A 21,210-nucleotide genomic window follows, 5' to 3' on the forward strand; every position below is an offset into this window, starting at 1 on the left:
CTTCTCTATAGCTAGTATCTTGGCCTTAGCTGCAACATGCTTAGATACTTCTGCCTGGTAGTCTTCATGGACTGTTTGCCTTAACTCTCTTGTTGGCAGATTGTTATTTGATCTTATCCTCTCTACATACCTGTCAGACAGCCACTTGGCTGTAATATTCTTATTTTTCCATGCATGGCTGCATGTTTCATGGACATCATGCAGAGTCTTTACTACCAAGTCCTTTGTGCCCAGAGCCTTTTCTATTGAAGCAAATACAAACCATTTACATGGTTCCCTACACTTGGCCCTCACCCTGGTGGGCTCATTTTTACTGGTCCAAACAGGTTTACCCATCCTAATTCCATACTCAGTCACAGCAGATTTGAATTGTGCTCTTGACTCAAACTTCATCCCAATCTCGAATTTGGGATCCCTGAGGAATTTCTCTAGGACAAAGTCTTTGTATCTCCCTTTGAATTCATCATCTGATGAGTCATTGTCACTGCTCAGGTGATCAGGGATGTAATCTTGTTGGAGTGAATCTATATCCTCTGGTCCCTGGCTAGTTTGTTCTGCTGATCTGGTTCTCTTTCTCCTAACTTGTTTCATTCTCGCACCTTGCTGTTGTTTTTCCAGGTCAGTTTCTGTTTGCCTTCCACAAACATTCTCCTGTTCTGAACATTGCGTCTGGTCAGTTGTTTCATCTCTCTGCTGTTGCTGTGAAGTTTCACCACAGCCATCAGCATTCGAATTCAAAATGTGCAGCATAATCTCTTCACCACCATAGTCATTGGCACCACTAAATCTATCATTTTCTTCCTCTACTTGGGATTCAGATTCATCATCTATGTTTTCACCCTCTGCTTCATGTTCACCTTGCTGTTCACCACCATAGTCAGCTTCATGTTCACCCTCTGCTTCATGTTCACCTTCGTGTTCACCACCACCATAGTCAGCTTCATGTTCACCCTCTTCTGTCCCAACATTACTAGCTGCATGAGTGCTTTTTGCTGTTTTTTCACCCCCTACCTTTTCAACCGTATCTACACCTTCTACTGCCCTAACATTACTATCCTTTTGACTGTTTTTTGCTCTTTTTTCACCCCCTACATTCCCAACCATACAATCCCTTCTACTACTCTTCTCAGTACCTACATATCTAGTTATGCATTCTTCCTCATCTACTTCCTCTATGACAACTCCAGTTTTCTTTTTCCCCTTGTCTGGTGACTCTATTATTACAACATTTTTCAGTTCTTCAATTTCTGGGTCTGTCAGATGATGGCAATACACTTCCATCACCTTGAATTTATATGCCCAGTCACAGAATGTCCTAACATGGGTATCAGTAGACAATTCTCTCAAACCAGTCCTCATGTCTGCAACTGGTTCAAGGTAATAGTATAAAATGGTTGCATTACGATGACCAACTTTTCCAACCATTTTATTCAACTCATGGATTGACATACGTTCAGCATCACACATATCTATGTAGGCCACTTCTCCATTCTCATAACTGACATAATTTCCCCAATTTATTCTTCCCCCATGGTGTAATCTTATGCTAAATATTTTACATTCTGGATCTGCATATCAATATGAATATATTGTTTCAATACAAGTTGGGCTACAACAAATGCAGATAAATATACTATTCAAATTCAAATATAATTAATTAAAATTTCTTTTTCTTTTTCACATGCTTTTTAAAAAAGTAACCCTAATGTAATGCTTAAATCGAAGTTAAACAATAAAAAAGTTCCAACTTTTAATGAAATGCTAATTATTCGTAAATTCCTACACTTTTTGAACAACTAAACAACAAACTTAGGTGCCCACCACCATACCCCCACATCTAGGACCACTGGCACGCCACTTTCAGTAACCCCCACCACCAAAATTTTACTCTCTTCACCCATCTGACCACTAAATATGCTACCTATTTCACATTTAAAGGTTTTCGAACGAATATACATACCATAAGCGAGGACAGGATCAAAGTATTCATTTTTCGGCCTGATTTGCCACCCCTCCATTGTTGCTTCAATGTCGATGATACCCAAACCCGACAAGTAGGAATTAACTCTCTTGCTCTTCTCCCTCCGCAAAGATCCTCAAGAGAAGATGAAAATGGGTAAGGTTGTTGCTGTGAAGTTTCGACTAGCAGTTGGGTTGGGTTAGGAAAATGGAAGGAATGTGGAGGAGTTGTGCCATTTTTGTTTAGAATATGCAGACAAAAATGCCCTTTGAAGAAGCAGACTTGCATTCGTGTGAATTGGTCCTCCGGTTGCAAAACCGGAGAAACTGGATAAAAGGGCCACGATTTCCCACTTTTACAGGTTCAAGGGCTTAAAGTCATCAAAAAATAGATGAGGGGCTTAATTTTACCTGGACAAAGAGTTAAAGGGCCAATTAGATAATTTGCCCCGGATAAAATGAACCATTGTTCAAATATCTGTTGTTTGTGAAATTAGCATGCCACGATCCCTGCTTCATAGTATGACCATGGTTAGTCGTCGCAGAATCAGTAGTTGTTTCACATCGATTGAACGTGCAATGTATCAGAGTAAAATTGGAGATACGTATTTTTTTCATCGATCCAAAAATTATTAAAAATATAGAAAATCCTATAAACAATTCAGTGAATGAGAGAAATAAGTTAAATATATTTGTTTACCAAGTTGGATATGTCAACATTTTATTTTTTTTGCCCCTATTCGATTTTTTTTGTATTAATTAAAGAGTAGTTTTTTTTTTCATTTTTTTTTGTATCTAATCAGTAAAAATGGTTTCTCTAAAACTTATTTTAAGTCCCTAAAGTGATTTCAAAAACTTATTTCTTAAGTGAATTTTATTTTAAAAAAAAGAATAATTTGCTGTCTTCATAAGAATCGTAACACGACTAAAATAAAATAATATAGCATTCTTAGTAAATAGAGTGAAATCTTGGCCTAATGGTGTAAATTCGATGCTCATAAAACAGAGAGGACTCGTCTTCTTCAGAGTAGTAGAGGAAATGGCTCTTCCGGTGCTACAGCAGAAGTTTAGTCGGGACTCTTCTGGTAATTATAAAATTTTAAAAAAAAACTTGATTTTATCTTCAAAACACAAGGAAAACTCACCATTTTAACAAAAAAGAAAAAAGAAAAAAGAGAAGAAAATCCCAAAAGAAAGCTCCCACACACGTCATGTAACTAAAAAGGTATCGGATCGGCAAGCTCCGTTCCTGTTATGACTCGTCGGAGTCAAGTCTGCCAAAGTCGGATGACAAGAACCACGACGTTTCCGACACGATCACGGCTAAATGGATTAGGGGGTACATCACAAGCACATTTGTAAGGGAGGACTTGCATCGGCTCTTCCTGACTGATGTGAGAAGGTGTTGGTGATCGCCGACTTCAAGTGTCTTTCCGAACTTGATAAAAAGATCCTCACCGAGTCCAGGGATGCAAGAAAGATGAAAAGATTGATCGCATTCGTTGCAGTGATAGAGCCAATGCTTGGGATGCAGTTCTTCTTCACAAATCTCGCAGTAAAACTCATTTGGATGGTCTCTGAAAAGGGGATACGTCAAGGTAAGGCAATGTATTTCGCATCTGTGCATGACTACAGGGGTTGAGATGGCACAGTGGTAATGCAGAGAGAAATACGAACAGTCAATACAGCTGCACCTGAGGCCATATCTGTCTTCCCCACATGCATCACACAATTTAGTAGTACTATCTTTTTCCTTTCCTTTTTCTTAAAAGTGTTGATTATGGCTTTGATGAATAATGAAACGCGGTAGCTAGGACTGCACAGAGAAGATTAATGTGAAACTTAACAGGACTTACATTCAAACAAAAACGCGTTGCAGTTCATGACAAAGATCACAATAAAAGTAGTCGAACTGATTTTCCAGTTTTCCGGGTGAAGTTGGTGCTCTGAATGACTCTGGTGCTTCAATTCTGTTGGTAAGTTGGCACAACTCTAGTGCAGAAAGAAGCGGCACTCAGCAAAGTGTAATAGGGAGCGGAAGCAAATTATCCTCATAGTCATTAAACTTTTGGAAACGTCTAGTTTTGGCTACTGAACTATTAAAAGTTTGGTTGTAACTAGGCTATTTCGTGAAATTTAATCATTAATAATGCCCTTTTCTTTTGTCTCGTGAATCGTGCGAGCACTCGTTTTTGCCATATTTAATGATGAAATTTAAAGGAAGGACCTGAAATCTTCAGACACATCTGCCCACCATGCTGCTGGCTTCTCATAATGATCTTCAAGTGGCTTGTTCTTCCCTGTATTATTGGTGCTGTAATAAGAACATCAAATTTATGTTAAACATTGTAAATAAGTGAGACCATTCATGGATCATCATTCCATTTTCGAAACACTGGAAAGTATGCATGATTTCTTTTAAACAATAAACAGCACTGGACAGGAAGAAATAAAAATGAAAATGCATGAATATGTCAACTCTACCCTTCTACGCCTACGAGCTCAAGAAGATGCTTATGGCTAAAATGTGCTATTTTTGTCTCACTGTTTGTGGCTAAATCGTCAATTTTTTCGAGTGACATTTCTGAGGGACAAGAAAATTTTTAGGGCATGTAAATGAGGAAAGATAAAAGTAAAATTTCTAGGCAGGATTGTATGTGACATGTTGATGATTTTGGCTGGATGACTTGGGAATCGATCAGTTTTTGTAGCTACGATCAGCACAATTAACAATACCTTTCTTGAAGTGTGTGAGTTTTTGCTTCTTTTTTTTTCAAGATTCAAAAAAACTTCCTTGCTTCCTTTAATAATTTGCTTCATGTACTCTAAGATTTGTTGGCCACTGTGCTGTTATACTCCGACTTCAATATCTTAGCAAATGAGACAATTAATTGTTTTTGCTTCATACTATAATATTGGCCACATTAATATGGAAATGAGATAAATTGGTTCTCAATTTCCCTCTTTGCTTCGTCCATGTTTTTTTTCCTTCTCTTCTCTTCTTTTATTTTTCCAGCATTTTTTAGTTATTATCCTTCTTAAATTTTTTACTCTCCCGCTCCTCCCCACACCATCATTTACTATCATTTATATTTGGTGTGTACTAAAAATAAAGAAAATGAAAAATTGATATATTTAACAGATTTGTGAGATGTAAAAGAAAAGATATTCAGAACGATGATAACATCCAGCTTTATTTCATTTTGTATAAATGCCAAGTATAGAAGGAAGGCTACAAATGATTTCGTCTAAATTTTTTCAAAAGGACAAGCAATGAGTAAGACTAGGCATGTTAATTTATAGGGTTTGAGTTGTATCATTTTGATTCGGACCCAAACCATTAAATTTAATTAGATTTAAATTCAGACCCAAACCCTTACGTTTGAAAAAGTAAATCCAAACCCAGGCCTTTTATGGATTTGGACATCCAATGGATATCCGTTATATTATTCTAAATATACTAAACTAAAAATACATTAAAAATATATAGAGCTCAAAAATAATATAAATGCAATCCAATTTTTTTTTAAAAGAATTTCTACTAGGAAGTCTAGGACTAATTCAAATAATTTAATATATCATGTTAATACTATCAGATTGAGAATTTTATACAGAATAATACATAAACAAATTAATCTTTTCTTCTCCGTATTAATCTTAAGAAATACTTATCAGAATTGTTGCTGCGAATTCTGTCAATGCAGATCCTAGACTTCAAAAGTAAGATATTCGCATTCTCATAAAGGAAGGGGCTACGTGCAAGGTGCGGACTTGAAAATGAGAACAATTTTTTTCTTATGCATTCTGTCAATATTTCAGAAGTATTGCTAGTTATCTTACTGTTGTTTGTATTCCTTTTATTTCATGTTTTTAGTGTAGCTTTATTTGTTTGCCTTTGTGATAATCGAAATGCATTGACAGAATTATCCCTTTTTTTTGTTTAATTCAGAACATTACCATCATCTACATATTATCTGTACTGCGGTCCCATGCTCAATAAAAGCATGAGATGGTGAGACAAGAAACCATTTTTTCTCAACTTCTCGATTTCAGAAAAGAATTTAACATCCACCTTTATTCCTCATTATTTGTAATAAGTTTTGTATAGACATCAAAAAGGCTACAAACTCTTTTGTTTAAATGGTAAATCGAGTGGAGAAGCAATGCGTAGGGCATGCATTTTTTTGCCTAAGTTACCAAGAGGTGAAATCCTTGAGATCTCCAAAGTTTAGGAAGTTTTTAAATTGAACAAACATGTCTGCATGAATAATTTTTTATATACAATGTTAGCACTAAGTTCTTGGAACAAATTGAGGATTTCATAACGAATAATACATAATGAAATAATTTCTTCTAATTATTCATTCTAAGAAAATTATTGTTGGTTTTATAAAAAGGAAGAGAACACGTGCAATGCATGTATGCATTGCATAAATAGAGAATGATTTTGTGCTTTTGAATTTTGTCATTGCATATTCAAAAACTCAAAAGTAGGAGATTCTTTTACTTTTCAGAAATATACAGCCATTATCCTAAAGAAAGGTAATAAAATATGTGCAAACAATGTCAGAAAGAAGTTCATGATGTCATATTTTTAGACAGTGAATTAGCACTATTGGCCAAAAAAAAAAAAAGTCTGCATAAATTTTTCTTGAGGTTAGCCTCCAAAATGGTTGAATTCTTTATTCCAACATTTGTTGATAAGCACTGAACAGTTTCCACCAAAAAGCATTCCGATTCCAATTCCGATTCCACAGTTATAGTTGAACCGATAGGATGAACTGGGTCAAAGATGCAGTAGTTAAAATGTTTCAACTTTCACATGCATGCACTAATATAATGCATTATGGCATAAAAATATAGATTGATAAATATGTACATATATATTCCCAAGAAAATTGCGTGCGCTCCACGTTCAATTACATACAACAAAGAATTCCAGGAGGATTTGTTAATATAGCAGTGAATGATAAAAAAATCTATACTTTTCCACTGCATTTCTAGGCACTGATAGGGGTGCTTCATCTTTCATTGTGCTCTTGCAACTGCTGCAGCAAGCAATATCATTCTTTTGAATCGTCTTTCTTTTGGTTTCCTGAGCTTGATTCCAGGCTCCCAAACACAGGCCTTGGCAAAGACAATTGGTGCCTCAGCTGATACCATTGTTGCATCTTCAGCAGCCTTCATAATCTTCTTCATCCTTGCATAGGGAAGACTGTTATGACTCTTGATGCCAGCAAGCCTCTCAATCTCTTGGCGCTGGTTTGCCCAGAATGACTGAAGTTGTTGCTCCAATTCTGATTGCTGCTGCTGTTTTTCTCCAAGCTGAACTCCCTGCTGTTTGAGCACTAGCCTGGCCGGCCGGTTACCAACTGATGTCACCAATGATCCCTGACCAGGATTCCCATCATATAGATTTGGGGCATATGAAAGCTGAGGCATGCCACCAACAATGCCACTGAACTGGGGAACCAAATAGAATTTGTCCTTGGTTGATACAACGGAAGGATCTTTTAGAATGTCCTGGGTAACTTCCAACATTAGCATCTTCAAAATTTCGTTATCTCATCCCCATTCCTGCTCCTTCCTTGCCAACTGATGTCACCAGTTTCGTTCTTTTCAGTGCTGGAAAAAAAAGCCTAGAAAGTTACCTTGCCCAAGTCCCAACAACATCAAAGTTTACATAGGAGAAATGTATGACGAGAAAATTAATTTTAACTGGATTGGAAAAAAGAAAAAAGGGAAAAAAAGAAAAAGAATCCGGATTGGAAAAATTAATGAATCTTAATCCCTCAATTAGCACCAAGAAAGTTTTCCATCACGGAGCTTTCTTAGTTTTTCTTTTATTATTTATTTATTTAATAATTTTTAAGAGAGGATATGAACAGAGAGAAAGAACAGAAGCAAAAGACATAGAACACTAGTTTCTTCAGATTGCATGCATTAGTCAATCATGCCAGATTTTGTTTACGATCATGAACATTCCAAATATTACGTTTGCCATTAGCGCACATCTTTACACAGCTATCTAACTTCCAAATCCAAACAAGAAATCAATTCCTGATTTTCTAGAAGCACCATCTATTGATTGTAAAGTAAAACCCTCCCACAACAGAAATTCAGGCAGTGCCAGTGATTCTTTTTCATTTCAGCAACATAAATATAAATAAATGGAATTCTATAAAGGGCAAAATCTTAACAAACTGTTGTAAAAACTGAATAAGAAAAACTCAAGCAGCATGTCATTTTTACCATCTTTGTTTGCATTTCTGAGAAAAATTCCCATGATTCGTACAAGTATTAGGTAGATGAAAAAATTCTACGTATCTTAAACCAAAGCTTGTTTGCATTTCTGAAAATCAAAGCTTGATGAAATTAAGAACAACCATTATATAACAAGAATATTTGGTGCAAGAAATTAGATGATTGGATTGCTCAAAAAAAAAAAAAAAAAAGGGAAACCGATGGGAGATCAATTAAAAATGTCCCCATCCCAGTATAATCTCCCAATTTTGACACACTTTGCTTCAATAATAGACTACAGAACACACTTTGCCTGACCAATTACTAACTACCGAACACACTTTGCTTCAATAATAGACTTTAGAAGTTTATCACATGTAGCAGGTTTCAACTGAAAAATCACTTCATTCCTGAGGTTAATGCCTAGATGCTGTGCTCTTTTTCCACTGCTGGGATACCCCTAATGTAAATGTTAGCAGAGACAAGCACATGTATTTCCACAGAGGCTTTAAGAGTCTTATCTTCATATTTAGGCTGAAGTTTTAATCTGGAAGAGGAGCCAATCATTGGCTAGTTTAGTTCTTGACTGTTTTAATATTTTTGGGTGTATTAGATTTATGGATTTTTGTATAGTTTATCATTGTTGTAAGAATCATTAGCTATACTACAACTGAACTCACGGTTTCTGCTCAATCTTATATTTGATCTATGAAATATTTAATTATCTGTAGTTTTCCGAACCTTTTGTAGTTAACTTGTTCAGCATAAGCTACTGGTTTGTTGGTTTATTTATTGAATGAAACCAGTAAAAATTCATCTTATTCAGTGGAGAGTTGATCTTTAAAATATATGCATCAGAGCCAGGCTTTTAATTTTCTAAGTTTTGTGGATTCTTTATAGTTATGGCACTACTCAAACTAGTTTATCTCAATGGGTTAGTCTTCTAAATTTTCGTCCATTAAACACCAGCTCTAATTGTGATAACAACTTTCAAATCTCGAGGAAGTAAGATGCACGTTTCCTAAATAGATAAATGATAATCAAACAATGTCAAAATTTCATCTCCAGCCAAGGTTAAGTAAATATGATTAAAAAGACCTAATCTCAACCATAGATAATTATTCCATACATGTACTTCTTATCGAAATATGCATTGATCAAAGCAAGTGATTTGGAAGTGTAGTCTTTTCACACAAGTATTAACTGGTAATTCAGCTGTTTCAACTTCACATGCAGTATAGTACAGATGTATGATGGCACAGAAAAATAGATCGACAAATATGAGTAAGTGCGCTCCACGTGCTATCAAATCTTCCCCAAAAAAACAATGCAGAAGAATTTACTTAATATTGTAGTCAATGATAAAAAAGATCCATATCAGCAGTCCTATATTGCTGATAAATCGAGCAACAAGTTATTCTTAATTCTTCCGGGCTTCCGTTAAGTCTGAAAATCACTTGAGGATCAGAGATATTTATGGTAACTAAATTGACTTCGCCTCTTATCTGTTGAAATGATTCCCTCACTATCTTTTGAATAGCGAGATTTGGCGTTTTAGATTTCACTATATTCTCCTCGAGCAGTAATCTTCTAGTGAATTGGTAGCAAAGTTGATTTCGCTTCTAGTGAATTGGTAGTTAAGATGATTCCCTCACTATTTTTCTAATAGCTAGATTTGGCGCTTGGGATTTCACTATATTCTCCTTGAGCGGTAATCTTCTAGTGAATTGGTAGCAAAGTTGATTTCGCTTCCAGTGAATTGGCAGTTAAGATGATTCCCTCACTATCTTTCGAATAGCTAGATTTAGCGCTTTAGATTTCACTATATTCTCTTCGAGCGGAAATCTTCTAATGAATTGGCAGCTAAGTTGTTTTCGCTTCCAGTGAATTGGTAGCAAAGTTGATTTCGCTTAGTGAATTGGTAGCTAAGATGATTCCCTCACTATCTTTCGAATAGTTAGACTTGGCGAATTAGATTTCACCACATTCTCTTGGAGTGGATATCTTCTAGTGAATTGGTAACTAAGTTCACTTCGCTTCTTTTTCCCTTGTGATGATTCCCTCATTATCTTTCGAATAACTAGCTTTGGTGCATTAGATAGTAAAAACTTCACTAGCACTATTTCACTCTCTTCTAACTTAAAATTGTTGTACATTGAGTACAGTATATATATAGTTGAATTTGCTGGTAATCTTCTAGTGAATTGGTAACTAAATTGACTTCACTTCTTATCTCTTGGGATGATTCCCTCACTATTTCGAAGCTAGATTTGGTGTTTTAGATTTCACTATATTCTCCTGGAGTGGTAATCTTCTAGTGAATTGGTAGCTACATTGATTTTGCTTCTAGTGAATTGGCAGCAAAGTTGATTTTGCTTCTAGTGAATTGGTAACTAAGACGATTCCCTCACTATCTTTCGAATAGCTAGATTTGGCGCATTATATTTCACCATATTCTCTTGAAGCGGTAATCTTATAGTGAATTAGTAACTAAGTTAACTTCGCTTCTTATCCCTTGAGATGATTCCTTCACTATCTTTCGAATAACTAGATTTGGCGCATTAGATAGTAAAAACTTTAATAGCACTATTTCGCTTTCTTCTACATTAAAATTGTTGTATATTGAGGAGAGTACATATATATACATATACATTAATATATATATATGATTAATCTTTCCTACATTGACAGTATATACATTGTTAGCGTTAGATCAATGACAACTATGTAAAATTTGAACTTGAAATTCAACTTTTGTACACATGTCAGAATCAAACGGTGATAGTGTATACACTGTCAATGTATATAAATATATATGTATGATTAATCTTTCCTACATTGACAGTATATACATTGTTAGCGTTAGATCAATGACAACTATGTAAAATTTGAACTTGAAATTCAACTTTTGTACACATGTCAGAATCAAACGGTGATAGTGTATACACTGTCAATGTATATAAGATTTACTCATATATATATATATATAGTTGACTTCGCTGGTAATCTTCTAGAAAATTGGTAACTAAGTTGACTTCGCTTCTTATCCCTTGGGATGATTCCCTCACTATCCTTCGCATAGCTAGATTTGGTGCATTATATAATAAAAGCTTCACTAGCACTATTTCACTCTCTTCTACCTTAAAATTGTTGTATATTGAGGAGAGTGTATATATACATATATATATATATATATATATATAGAAATGTCACCATGATTTTTTTTAATCTAGTATTCTTTTTTATTAACACGGGCAATTGGCGTGCGGTCCTTCTGGAAATGTCATCAGTCATGCTTAAAATATTAATTCACCATGAAGATTTCTTTTTAATTTTATTTTTCTAGTTTTTCTTTTTTATTTGCATGCGACAAACTATCAGTTCTCACTCTTGCACTTTCTAGTTACATTTAAAATTTTATTTGCTCATTGAAACTACATAAGCTTTGTTTTCATCCTTCAAATTTGAGATTATTTATAAAGAGATTGCATCAGTCACAACTTAAATAGCTTTCTAAGGTGTCTCTTATCACAAGAGGGGGTGGAATGGCTTTCTAAGGTATTTTAAACATATACAATTAATTATGGCCTTCAATTTTTGTAATTTTCTATACCACCATCAAAAGATAAATATTTTCTCTCCCAGTCCCTCCTTACCTACTCGCTGGTGTCGCTTTCAAACTAGTTTTCAAGGGATTTAAAAAATATGGATTAATCTTTTCTACACTGACAGTGTATACACTATCAGCATTGGATAAATAACAACTATGAAAAATTTGAATTTGAAATTTAAATTTTGCACACATGTCATGAATCTAACGATGATAGTGTATACACTGTCAGTGTAGGAAATATTTACTCTTTAAATATATGTTATTACACATTCAGTGTTAACATCTAAACACGTCTGAAAAGCCATGGAATCCTTCTAGCTGCTTGAGTCTTTGAATAAGTTATTAAAATGTGTGGAACAAAAGCTTAGTTCAAAGCAATACCTGCGTTTTCTGTTTTTTTTTTTTTTTTTTTTTTTTTTTAATTCCAAAGCAATGTAGAACAATGCTGGTTTTCATATTTAAGCTCACCTTACGTAAATTACTTAGGGTTTTTCATATTTAAGTTCAGCTTATATAAATATTATTTGTTTAATTTACTACGGTTATAGGTCATGATCTAAATTCAATCGTAATTATAATCAATGAATTTATTTTGGCAATAACTACAATTATAAAAGAGTTAAAAATTGGATTTGGCTCATTAAGATGGTTTCAAGTGTTAAATTTTTTTTTTTTACTAGAGTAAAACTAATTTGGAAAGTATCCGAATCTAGGGGAATAATAAATGTGATTTTATATGTTCACATAGTAAATCTAGCATAATTTAGGTGTTCTAATGAATACCCCAAACACCAGTTAGAAAAATCCAATAAATTATAGGAGTACATTGAATTAAACACATTCGGACCACTGATTGTTCTCATATGACAAAGAGCTATGGTCAAAGGCATATCTACATATCCTTGTGATAGTAATTATCTTAAAAGATATTACAAGATTTCAACCTTAATTAGCATAATGCACTAATAAAGGTACTTGCAAATACAAAATTGGCTTGATTGTAGTTGTAATTGCTCTGGAAATGAATTTGCAATTCGAAAACTGCTAGATATCTTCACCAAAACAGAATTATGTGTGACAATTCGAACCCAAATCACGAATGTTTTCATAGCTAGCGTAGAAATCAAATTAAACAATCTTGATTTCATGATGAATCTGCTTTCGTTGGATAATTATCATATACAAGATCTACATAATTTGGTCCAAAAAAAAGGGTAAATCTAGCCCGAAAGATGTGGCTAAGACACCAAAAAAAAAAAAATCAACACAGTTTGGACAGCATCATGTGCGCATAAGAAAAATATATATGAATAAACACAATATTGCTAATTTATTTGTTTCCATTTTTTTTTTGCAATTTTAACCCATTTTACTAATTAGTTATTCAAGCATCCCTACACTCATTTTCATCAATGTGAAATTCATCTTGATACCCTCTGAAGTAATTTACCATCGCATGATTGTTTATACCTACGATTTAGTTTTGGAAAGGAAGATTCTTCAAGAATTTTGCACATATACTGCACAATTTTGTCTTTTTACTCTTCGTCCATTACTGTCCAGCACAAATTGTTTAAAGGACTTGGGAATACATCAAGGTTTATATATGTGAAAAATTTTTGACAATCATTTTGGTTATTTAGTCCCTCATCTACCCGAATATCACCTATCACCTATCCTAACGCCCATTAGAAAAAAGAAAAAATATATAAAAAAAAGTAGGCCAGAGTTTATGCCTAGTAAGATGCTTAAGTAAACTTCATCTAAGATTTATCGTGCTAAAAAGGGGTTTCATTGAAGTGTATTTTTTTAATTCATGTATTTATCCTACTTTTGTCTAACCTAGCTCTTTTCATTGTTTTTGTACAGGAAATTTTTTTTTTTTTTTTTTTTTTTTTTTGTATCTGATTGCAAATTAATACAGATTCGAACTTGTAAAGAAACTCAGTTCGCACTTAGTAAGTTAGACTGAGAATTTGCTAGCTGTATAGGAAAGAGTTATCAGAGATAGAAAGTGACAGAGATGTAAAGATTTCCCATAAGTTAGTTGTCATGTCATCAAGAAATTAAAGAGATGATCTCACCGCTTTACACTACTTACTTTCAATGCAACCCAGAAATGCTTGAAGAAACAATTAGTTTAATTTATAGCACTTCCATCGCAATAAGATGAACCGCCACCATTAGATTCTAAAAAGATTCTGTTCAAATACAGAATGAATGAATGAATGAAGTTTAATTAAGATGTTAAAAGGATGAAATTTCGGTGTGGCAAGCACATCTCGTTCCCTTCCAACCAATCATAAAACCAGTTAATTCAAGCTTTAAAGCTCTATTTGTCACCAAAAGAGTTTTAAAACTCTATTTGGGTGTAGGTCAAGAATCAAATCCCTTCGTTTGCATTTTAATATTCAAACTTTTCTGAAAATATTTTGTCAGTGAGTGCATAGCCATTCGTTTGGATCAATAGTAGTTTACAAGGTTCTCCTTAACTTGTTTAGATCCCCTCCCCTTAGTGTAGAGTAGGAATAGTTGTAGTATAAAATCTATTATGTCGAAAAAAAAACAAAACCAGTTAATTTCTGTGCCATATATGGTATTGACAAAACTTTACTGCGGCAAGCAAATGTTCATAAGCAACTTATGTAAGACGGGGTTTGAGCCTCGCATTTCCAAACATAGATTGAACGGGAATCCACCTCCTCCTTTTTCAGACTGACCATCATCAGAAGCACCAGTTGAATTTAATTTCATGACATATAAATCAGTTCATGAAAAGTAACCAGATTAATATATATACCATGCAGAATTGCAACATAGCAAGACGTGTAAGAGAAGTAATTAAAACATGGAAATTTGTACGTAGATTGTCTACAGATGTTCAAACAAAATTAAATACTCCATGTATACATCCACATATATATATATATATATATATATATATATATTATTCATCCCCAGGGGTTGAGAAGTGGTTAACAGAAAAATTAAAGACACGCATTAAACAAATATTATTAATCTCGTATTCCAGTGAATTAAACTTTAAGCATAACCCTTTTTCAAATGAATCTAACAGCTACCACCATAACTTTAAGCTAATTTCACCTTTCTTTTCATCTCTTGTTCCTCTATTAACATTGCCATTAATACCCAAAAAAAAAAAAAAAAAATCCATCCTTCTTTCATGCTCTTTTCTAAAGATATCATCCATGCATGGCTCTATTTACAGAATATATAGCAGATCTGAACTAATGCCTCGAATGATCATTCTCCACGCAAGAATCAGTTAAAAGATATTCCAAACCATCCCCAAGGGATTTATTTGTTCTGGTTTTGAAAACCGGACCGGACCGGCCATGGCACCGGTCCGGTTCACATTGTCTACCTAATTATTAATCATTATTTAAAAAGCAGGATAACAGATAATTGAAACGGGCGACAATAGACAAATATAATACAGTCACAAATAAATGTGCTCACTTGCTTCTTCCCCGACTTGATGATATCAAACAAATTCTTTTCTTTTCCTCTCGCACTGCAACTACCATTTTCTCGTTGCACCCACAAACTTCCTTCCAGAAGAAAGGGCACTGACAGTTTATCTTCAACTCTCCTCCTACACAACACAACTCCTTATTCCATTTGCTGTTGCTGCAAAACAACTATCACTATCTTCATAAATGAATTAATGACACATAACAGTTCATCGATCGCTGTCAAGTAATGATTGAACAACCCTGAAATTTAGACTGAATCACTGAAATTTAGTTGTGCCCAAATAAGTATAATACATAAACGAAAATCTAGTTTTTCTTGCTATATCATTTGTTATAGCGTTTAATTAAGTTGCCTTGGTAGTGTACAATAGATTTAATTAGCTGAAACATTTTTGAAGTTTTATGTTTATGAGGAAAATTATGCACACAATGCGCACATGTTAGCTTCATAAATATTCTAGGATTTGTACAATTGATCTTGGAGAATGAAAAAGCCTTTCTACTAAAATTCATATTAAATTAGTCAATTATATATATATATATATATATATGTTAGTTCTGCCATTAGTGTTCAACCAAATTCCACTAGTGGCTAAAAGAAACAAAATAAAAGAATATGATTTCATGTTTTTAATGTTACAAAAAAATCAAAGTAGACTTTCTTAGATGATTTATGAGAGTCATACAACTCTCCATGATTCTTTCACTAAACATCACAAGCTTCATAAATACAAAATCCATTTTTCTGATCTTATATATGGGTATAAATCCTTCAGTTTACATGCATAGATAGCATAATGCTTTTGGACAGCAGTAACAATAATCATCAGTCAGCAAGTAAATAGATATATGTGTTGGTATAGTACTAATTTCTCGATCTATTCACAATTATTATTTTTTATTGGACCGTTCTCTAGTGCAGAGAAAGATGTAAAAAAAAAAAAAATCCGAATTTTGCACACATAGTGCACGGCATTTGGCAATTTATTATTTGGTAATAGCTGATATAGATTTGAGGAGACAACTCGAAAAATTTAAACATTGATATAAGTTAGAAGAAGACACGAAAAGAAAAGTACTTAGAAAGTGGAAAGGTTCAGAAATAATGGTCCGGCAAATTGAAATTATATATATATATATATATATATATATATATGTATGTATGTATCCCCCATAACGAGACTATGAATTTATGAATCACAAAAGCAACAAAATTATGATGATGTGATTCTTATCTTGGAAATTGGAACAAGAATATTTTAACAAGCAAGTTTTCCCAATAACACTAATTTATCTCTACTAAACAAACTGTATTTTGCTCTAGACATGCAGGTAATAAAAAGCCTTTTAATTTAGATATAAAAGAATCTTAATTAAAGACAGCTCTTAGCATTATTGTTGTTGATTATACATTATTATTTTTAGTGAAATATGTAACCAATTAAATTGCTACATAGAACTACAAATAAATGACGTGGCCCATCTTGATTAGATCCCTTTTAGGGTGGTCATGACTCATGATAATCAAGATTGAAGATGATCGCCAGTAATCAATCATAATTTATAATCTGGTGGATAGTAATTAGAGGTTTCAAAATTGGTGACTGAGCGGATTTGGACGAGTCATAATTAGGTAATGATTATAAATAAGCCAAATTATTTATACCCATTTAGTAAATAGGAGAAATAATAACATTTTATTGTTATTATATTAATAAAAAATTTAAAATTTTTGGCTTAACACTCAAAAAAATTGAGTTAAATGTACAATTATTTTTAAATGTGCATAAATGGGTGATACGAGTCAATCCACTATTCATCAATTAAATGGATTTAATTAAATTGTTTACATATCCTAGTTTATTACATAGAAATCTACTTATTAGTGGGTGGACTTACACTCGTCAATACAAACCATTTGTGCTAATAGTAATAAAACATAACTAATAATCCCCACTTCACAGTATGACACAAACGGCTGGTTCTGGAGGCACATCACAAGCACATTTGTAACAGAGGAAAAACTTACATTTTCCACATTCAAAGCCTTTTCCTCCGCTCAATTTTGTGCTGCAACGGTTACACGAAGACCCGTTTCGACATTCCCTGACTGATGTAAGAGGGTGTTGGTGACCGCTGACCTGAAGGGTTTTGCCAAACTTCATAAAACGATCCTTCCGAAGTCGAGGGATGCAATAAAGATGAAAGGATTGATCGCATTCCTTGCAATGATAGAGCCAATGTTTGGGATTGATTTCTTCTCCACAAATCTCACAGTAGAACTCATCTGGATGGTCACCAAAAGGGGGATACATCAAGGTAAGGCAATGCTTATCCCATCTGTGTGCGACGGTATGGGGCATGATTGCACATTGATAATGCAAGGACAACTTGAAACAGTCGTCACAACTGTAACGGATGAGGCCAGAAATCTTTTTCTCAGATGCATCGCCAAAAAACTTGTTCCCACATGCATCACACAAAGGGTTCCATTGGTGCTATATTTCGATTGAGGACATGTTGATCATGAATTTGATGAGTAATAGTCCTTGGCAGGAAAGCACAATGGAGATCGATTCGGTAGTTGCAGAGCTCACATTCAAAGAAGAATCCGTTGCAGTTCAGGAAACAAAAATTACAATAAAAGTAGCCATACTTGTTTTCCAATTTTCTCAGCGAAAGTTGGTGTTCTGGATGATCGTGGTGTGCTTTCATTTTTGCTGGTATGTTGGCGCAATTTAGATGCAGCAAGAAGTTGCACTGAGAACAAGTGTAATAAGGAGTAGAAATTGGTTCAATGCATGCGTCACATAACATTTCTTCTTCATTCTTGTCCTTGTCAACCTCTGCCACTGAAAGAATCAATTGATGCTCGTGACTGAAATGATTGATCTGGTTGGTTAGTTGTATTTCAACGTCGCCCATTTTCTCGAGGAAAGGTCTAATCAAATCTGCTGACATATCCGTCCACGGTAGGGGCTTGAAATCAAGACCATGATCTGGTTGATTGCCGGCACTGAGACAAAAAACAAATTAATGTCAAGCATTGATGATTAGTTAGACAATTTATGAATCGATCATCATCCGTTCCTGAAATGCTAGAGAACATGTGGGATGATATGTAAATAAACATTAAGTGCAGGGCAGGAAAAAGAAAAGTGAATATACGAATTATTACGAAGAAGAAGATCCCTTGGCTCCTGCTGGTTTGGTGCCATCCTGCACGCATCCTACATGGACGAAGTGTTTACAACTGTAGCACTGATAAAACCATCTTGACGGGTTTAGTGGCCGACGGCAAACATCACAGTTAAAGTGGTTGAGACGCAAATCAAATGGGAGATGATAAGCCAAGGAAAGCGGGTGCTCATGATCATCCCGTTTCTTGGTTGTTGGCAAAAATGCACAACTTCGATGAATCCAATAGGGGCAGATGTTGCATGAAAATGACCAATCTTCCTTCTTTTCGTCACAACCATCGCAACTAAAAGTAGCTGGCCTTTGCATTGACGTCAAGAAATGATGATGGCTGTCGTGCTTCAGTCTACGTTTCTGCAGAACAAGATGAGCACATTCGACACAGAGGTCAAATTTACAGAAAGAACAATTGAAGGTGAAACTTTCCATGAATTTGCCGCAAGAAGAGCAAAAGCATTTGGTGTAAGGTGGTTTTGCCAAGAGGGTAAAGGGATGTTCAGCGTGTATTGGATGTTTAATCTCACGGGGCAAATTTGCACAGCTTTTGTGGAGAAAGATAGTTTGACACTCATTGCTGCTGCATTCGTAGCACCTTGGTTCTGAGATAAGTTGTTCACAGCCATAGCATTTGCTGTCTCTTGGAACGTTTTGTGCGCTCACCAGAACTAGTGGATGCTCATGGCTAAAATGTTTGATAATCTCCCTTTTTCCCCCAAACTCCTCAATTTTTACTAGCGACATTTCTGTTGGATTAGGAAACTTTTTAGGCTATGTAGAAGAGAAAAAAAGAAAGGAAATTTTCAGGGAACGGTTGTATGTAATGTTGATGACTTTAGTTGGATGGCTAGAGAATCCATTATATAGTTTCTATAGGTAAGGCGCCTTGAGAATTTATTAGCCTTCATAGCTAAGATTAGCACAATGAACACTACCATTATCTTTAGGATTAATGAACACTACCATTATATTTGGGATTAATCTTTTATACACCTATATATATACTGACAGACGTTAAATTTGTATAATAATAAATACCTACTCAAGAAAAATACAAATTTTATATATAACAGTGAGTAGGGTCGAATCTACAGAGATTGGAGAAAATTTGTTTCTTCTAGAGTCCAAAGTAATGGGCGGTTTTTATAAAAATGAGAATAATTAAACAACCCAAATAAAAAGACCTCACTAATAATTTATTAAAAATGAAACAATAATAAATAAACTCTAGCCAAGAAATAATTTCAGAGATGATTCACTCAATTGATTATTCATGCAATAATAATTTCATTTACTTACTGATAAATAAGTTATAACTGTCAAACAAGCGATGACAATCAACTTTTCCTTGTTGTATTGGTGATTAAGGTATGACCATTAGTCACTGCCCTAATCAACTAAGTACAAGTTAGAGTTCAATTTTTCAATTGCCTTAAGAATTAAAAAATCTCTATTCTAACCAAATAACACGCTACGAAGGTTATTTTGAATTAGTCCATATATTCCCCTGACATAAATCTAATCATGCCAGTTATCACTATTTTAAAGCAATTAAATAATTATGGATTTAACTGCTCTAATTGGCTTTAGATTATTAGATTAATTTAAATTCCGGGCCTTGGATATTCAATCAATATAACAACCATGTGAAATAAAATCAGAGAATATATAAATACCAGTAAATAAAAGAAATAAATATAATTAATTCGATTTCACAATTTCATATGAACCAAATCCTCCATTGTTCCTTAATTAGAAAAGAAAATTTAGCCGCTTGTTATTTAGAATAATCCAAGCAATTTTATCGACAATAATTGCATGAACATTGGACAATAGAAAAGCGAAAAAAAAAGAAAAGAAAAGAAAAGACGAAGAGAGAGCTCGATCCTTTGCTTGACGCGTGACTAATCAAATTCGGGCCAGAGTTCTCCTGCGGACGTACTAATCACATCTTTATATAGTCAGCCGTAACTTTTCTCATTTCCTTCCTAAATTATCGCTATTCAAGAAATAAAGTATGGTCCTAAGTGGAAAAGTAAGCTGCCAAACATAATATCCATTGTTTCCTAATCAAATAGTATAACTGATAAAGATGACTTCTAAATCTTCCACCAAAGTCTGCTCAGAGTCCAATTCGAACTAGGAAACCTTCGCACGTAGTAAAATCTTGAGTCTCTGACTCTCTGGGACTTGACACTGACAGTAGGATTTGAACGCGGCCACGAGGAAGTGGCCAAAAATTTTCATTAAATTACTTTTTACTCCTGTTCTTGCCATACTCTTACAATCAGCACTAATTATCAAATATGAATAGAGTCTACCAATCAGTACAATATTTGGTCAAAATTCAAGTGAAAAATATTCACAAAATTACTAACAAAATGCACCCTATCATATACATCATCAGTATTGCATACATGATAACTTATATAAATCTAAATTTTGTTCATGTGTTATACATTCAACCATGATAATATATATATAGTCTCTTATTTTTATGTGGGAGTTTCTTTTCTTCCTTTAATCTTTTGCTTGGTACCGAAGAAAAATGATAGAGTATTATTTGAAATATTATTTGGAATAATTACTTTAACACTTTTTGTAATGTGATATATATGAAATAAAAAGATGAATTGAAAAATGTGTTTATGATACAAGCAAAATATTATTTGAAAAAAAAGAGGTATTCAAACAAAGCCAAGG

At 34.1% G+C, this 21,210-nt stretch overlaps 1 protein-coding gene and 1 pseudogene across 1 annotated transcript; both read right to left on the reverse strand.

Annotated features, from left to right (window-relative positions):
- Window positions 1-6,987: 6,987 nt before the first annotated feature.
- On the reverse strand, window positions 6,988-7,506 carry LOC113760219 (nuclear transcription factor Y subunit C-9-like). Its single transcript, XM_027302782.1, has one exon. The coding sequence runs from the start codon at window positions 7,504-7,506 to the stop codon at window positions 6,988-6,990; it is 519 nt and encodes a 172-aa protein (XP_027158583.1).
- Window positions 7,507-17,213: 9,707 nt separating this feature from the next.
- LOC113760220 lies at window positions 17,214-18,819 on the reverse strand (annotated as a pseudogene).
- Between the last annotated feature and the right edge of the window lie 2,391 nt (window positions 18,820-21,210).

The sequence above is a fragment of the Coffea eugenioides genome, chromosome 2 (genome assembly GCF_003713205.1).
Source record: "Coffea eugenioides isolate CCC68of chromosome 2, Ceug_1.0, whole genome shotgun sequence".
NCBI lineage: Eukaryota > Viridiplantae > Streptophyta > Magnoliopsida > Gentianales > Rubiaceae > Coffea > Coffea eugenioides.

Excerpts from the sequence above, each read along its gene's own strand:
- LOC113760219 (XM_027302782.1), bottom strand. The coding sequence starts at position 7,506 with ATGCTAATGTTGGAAGTTACCCAGGACATTCTAAAAGATCCTTCCGTT.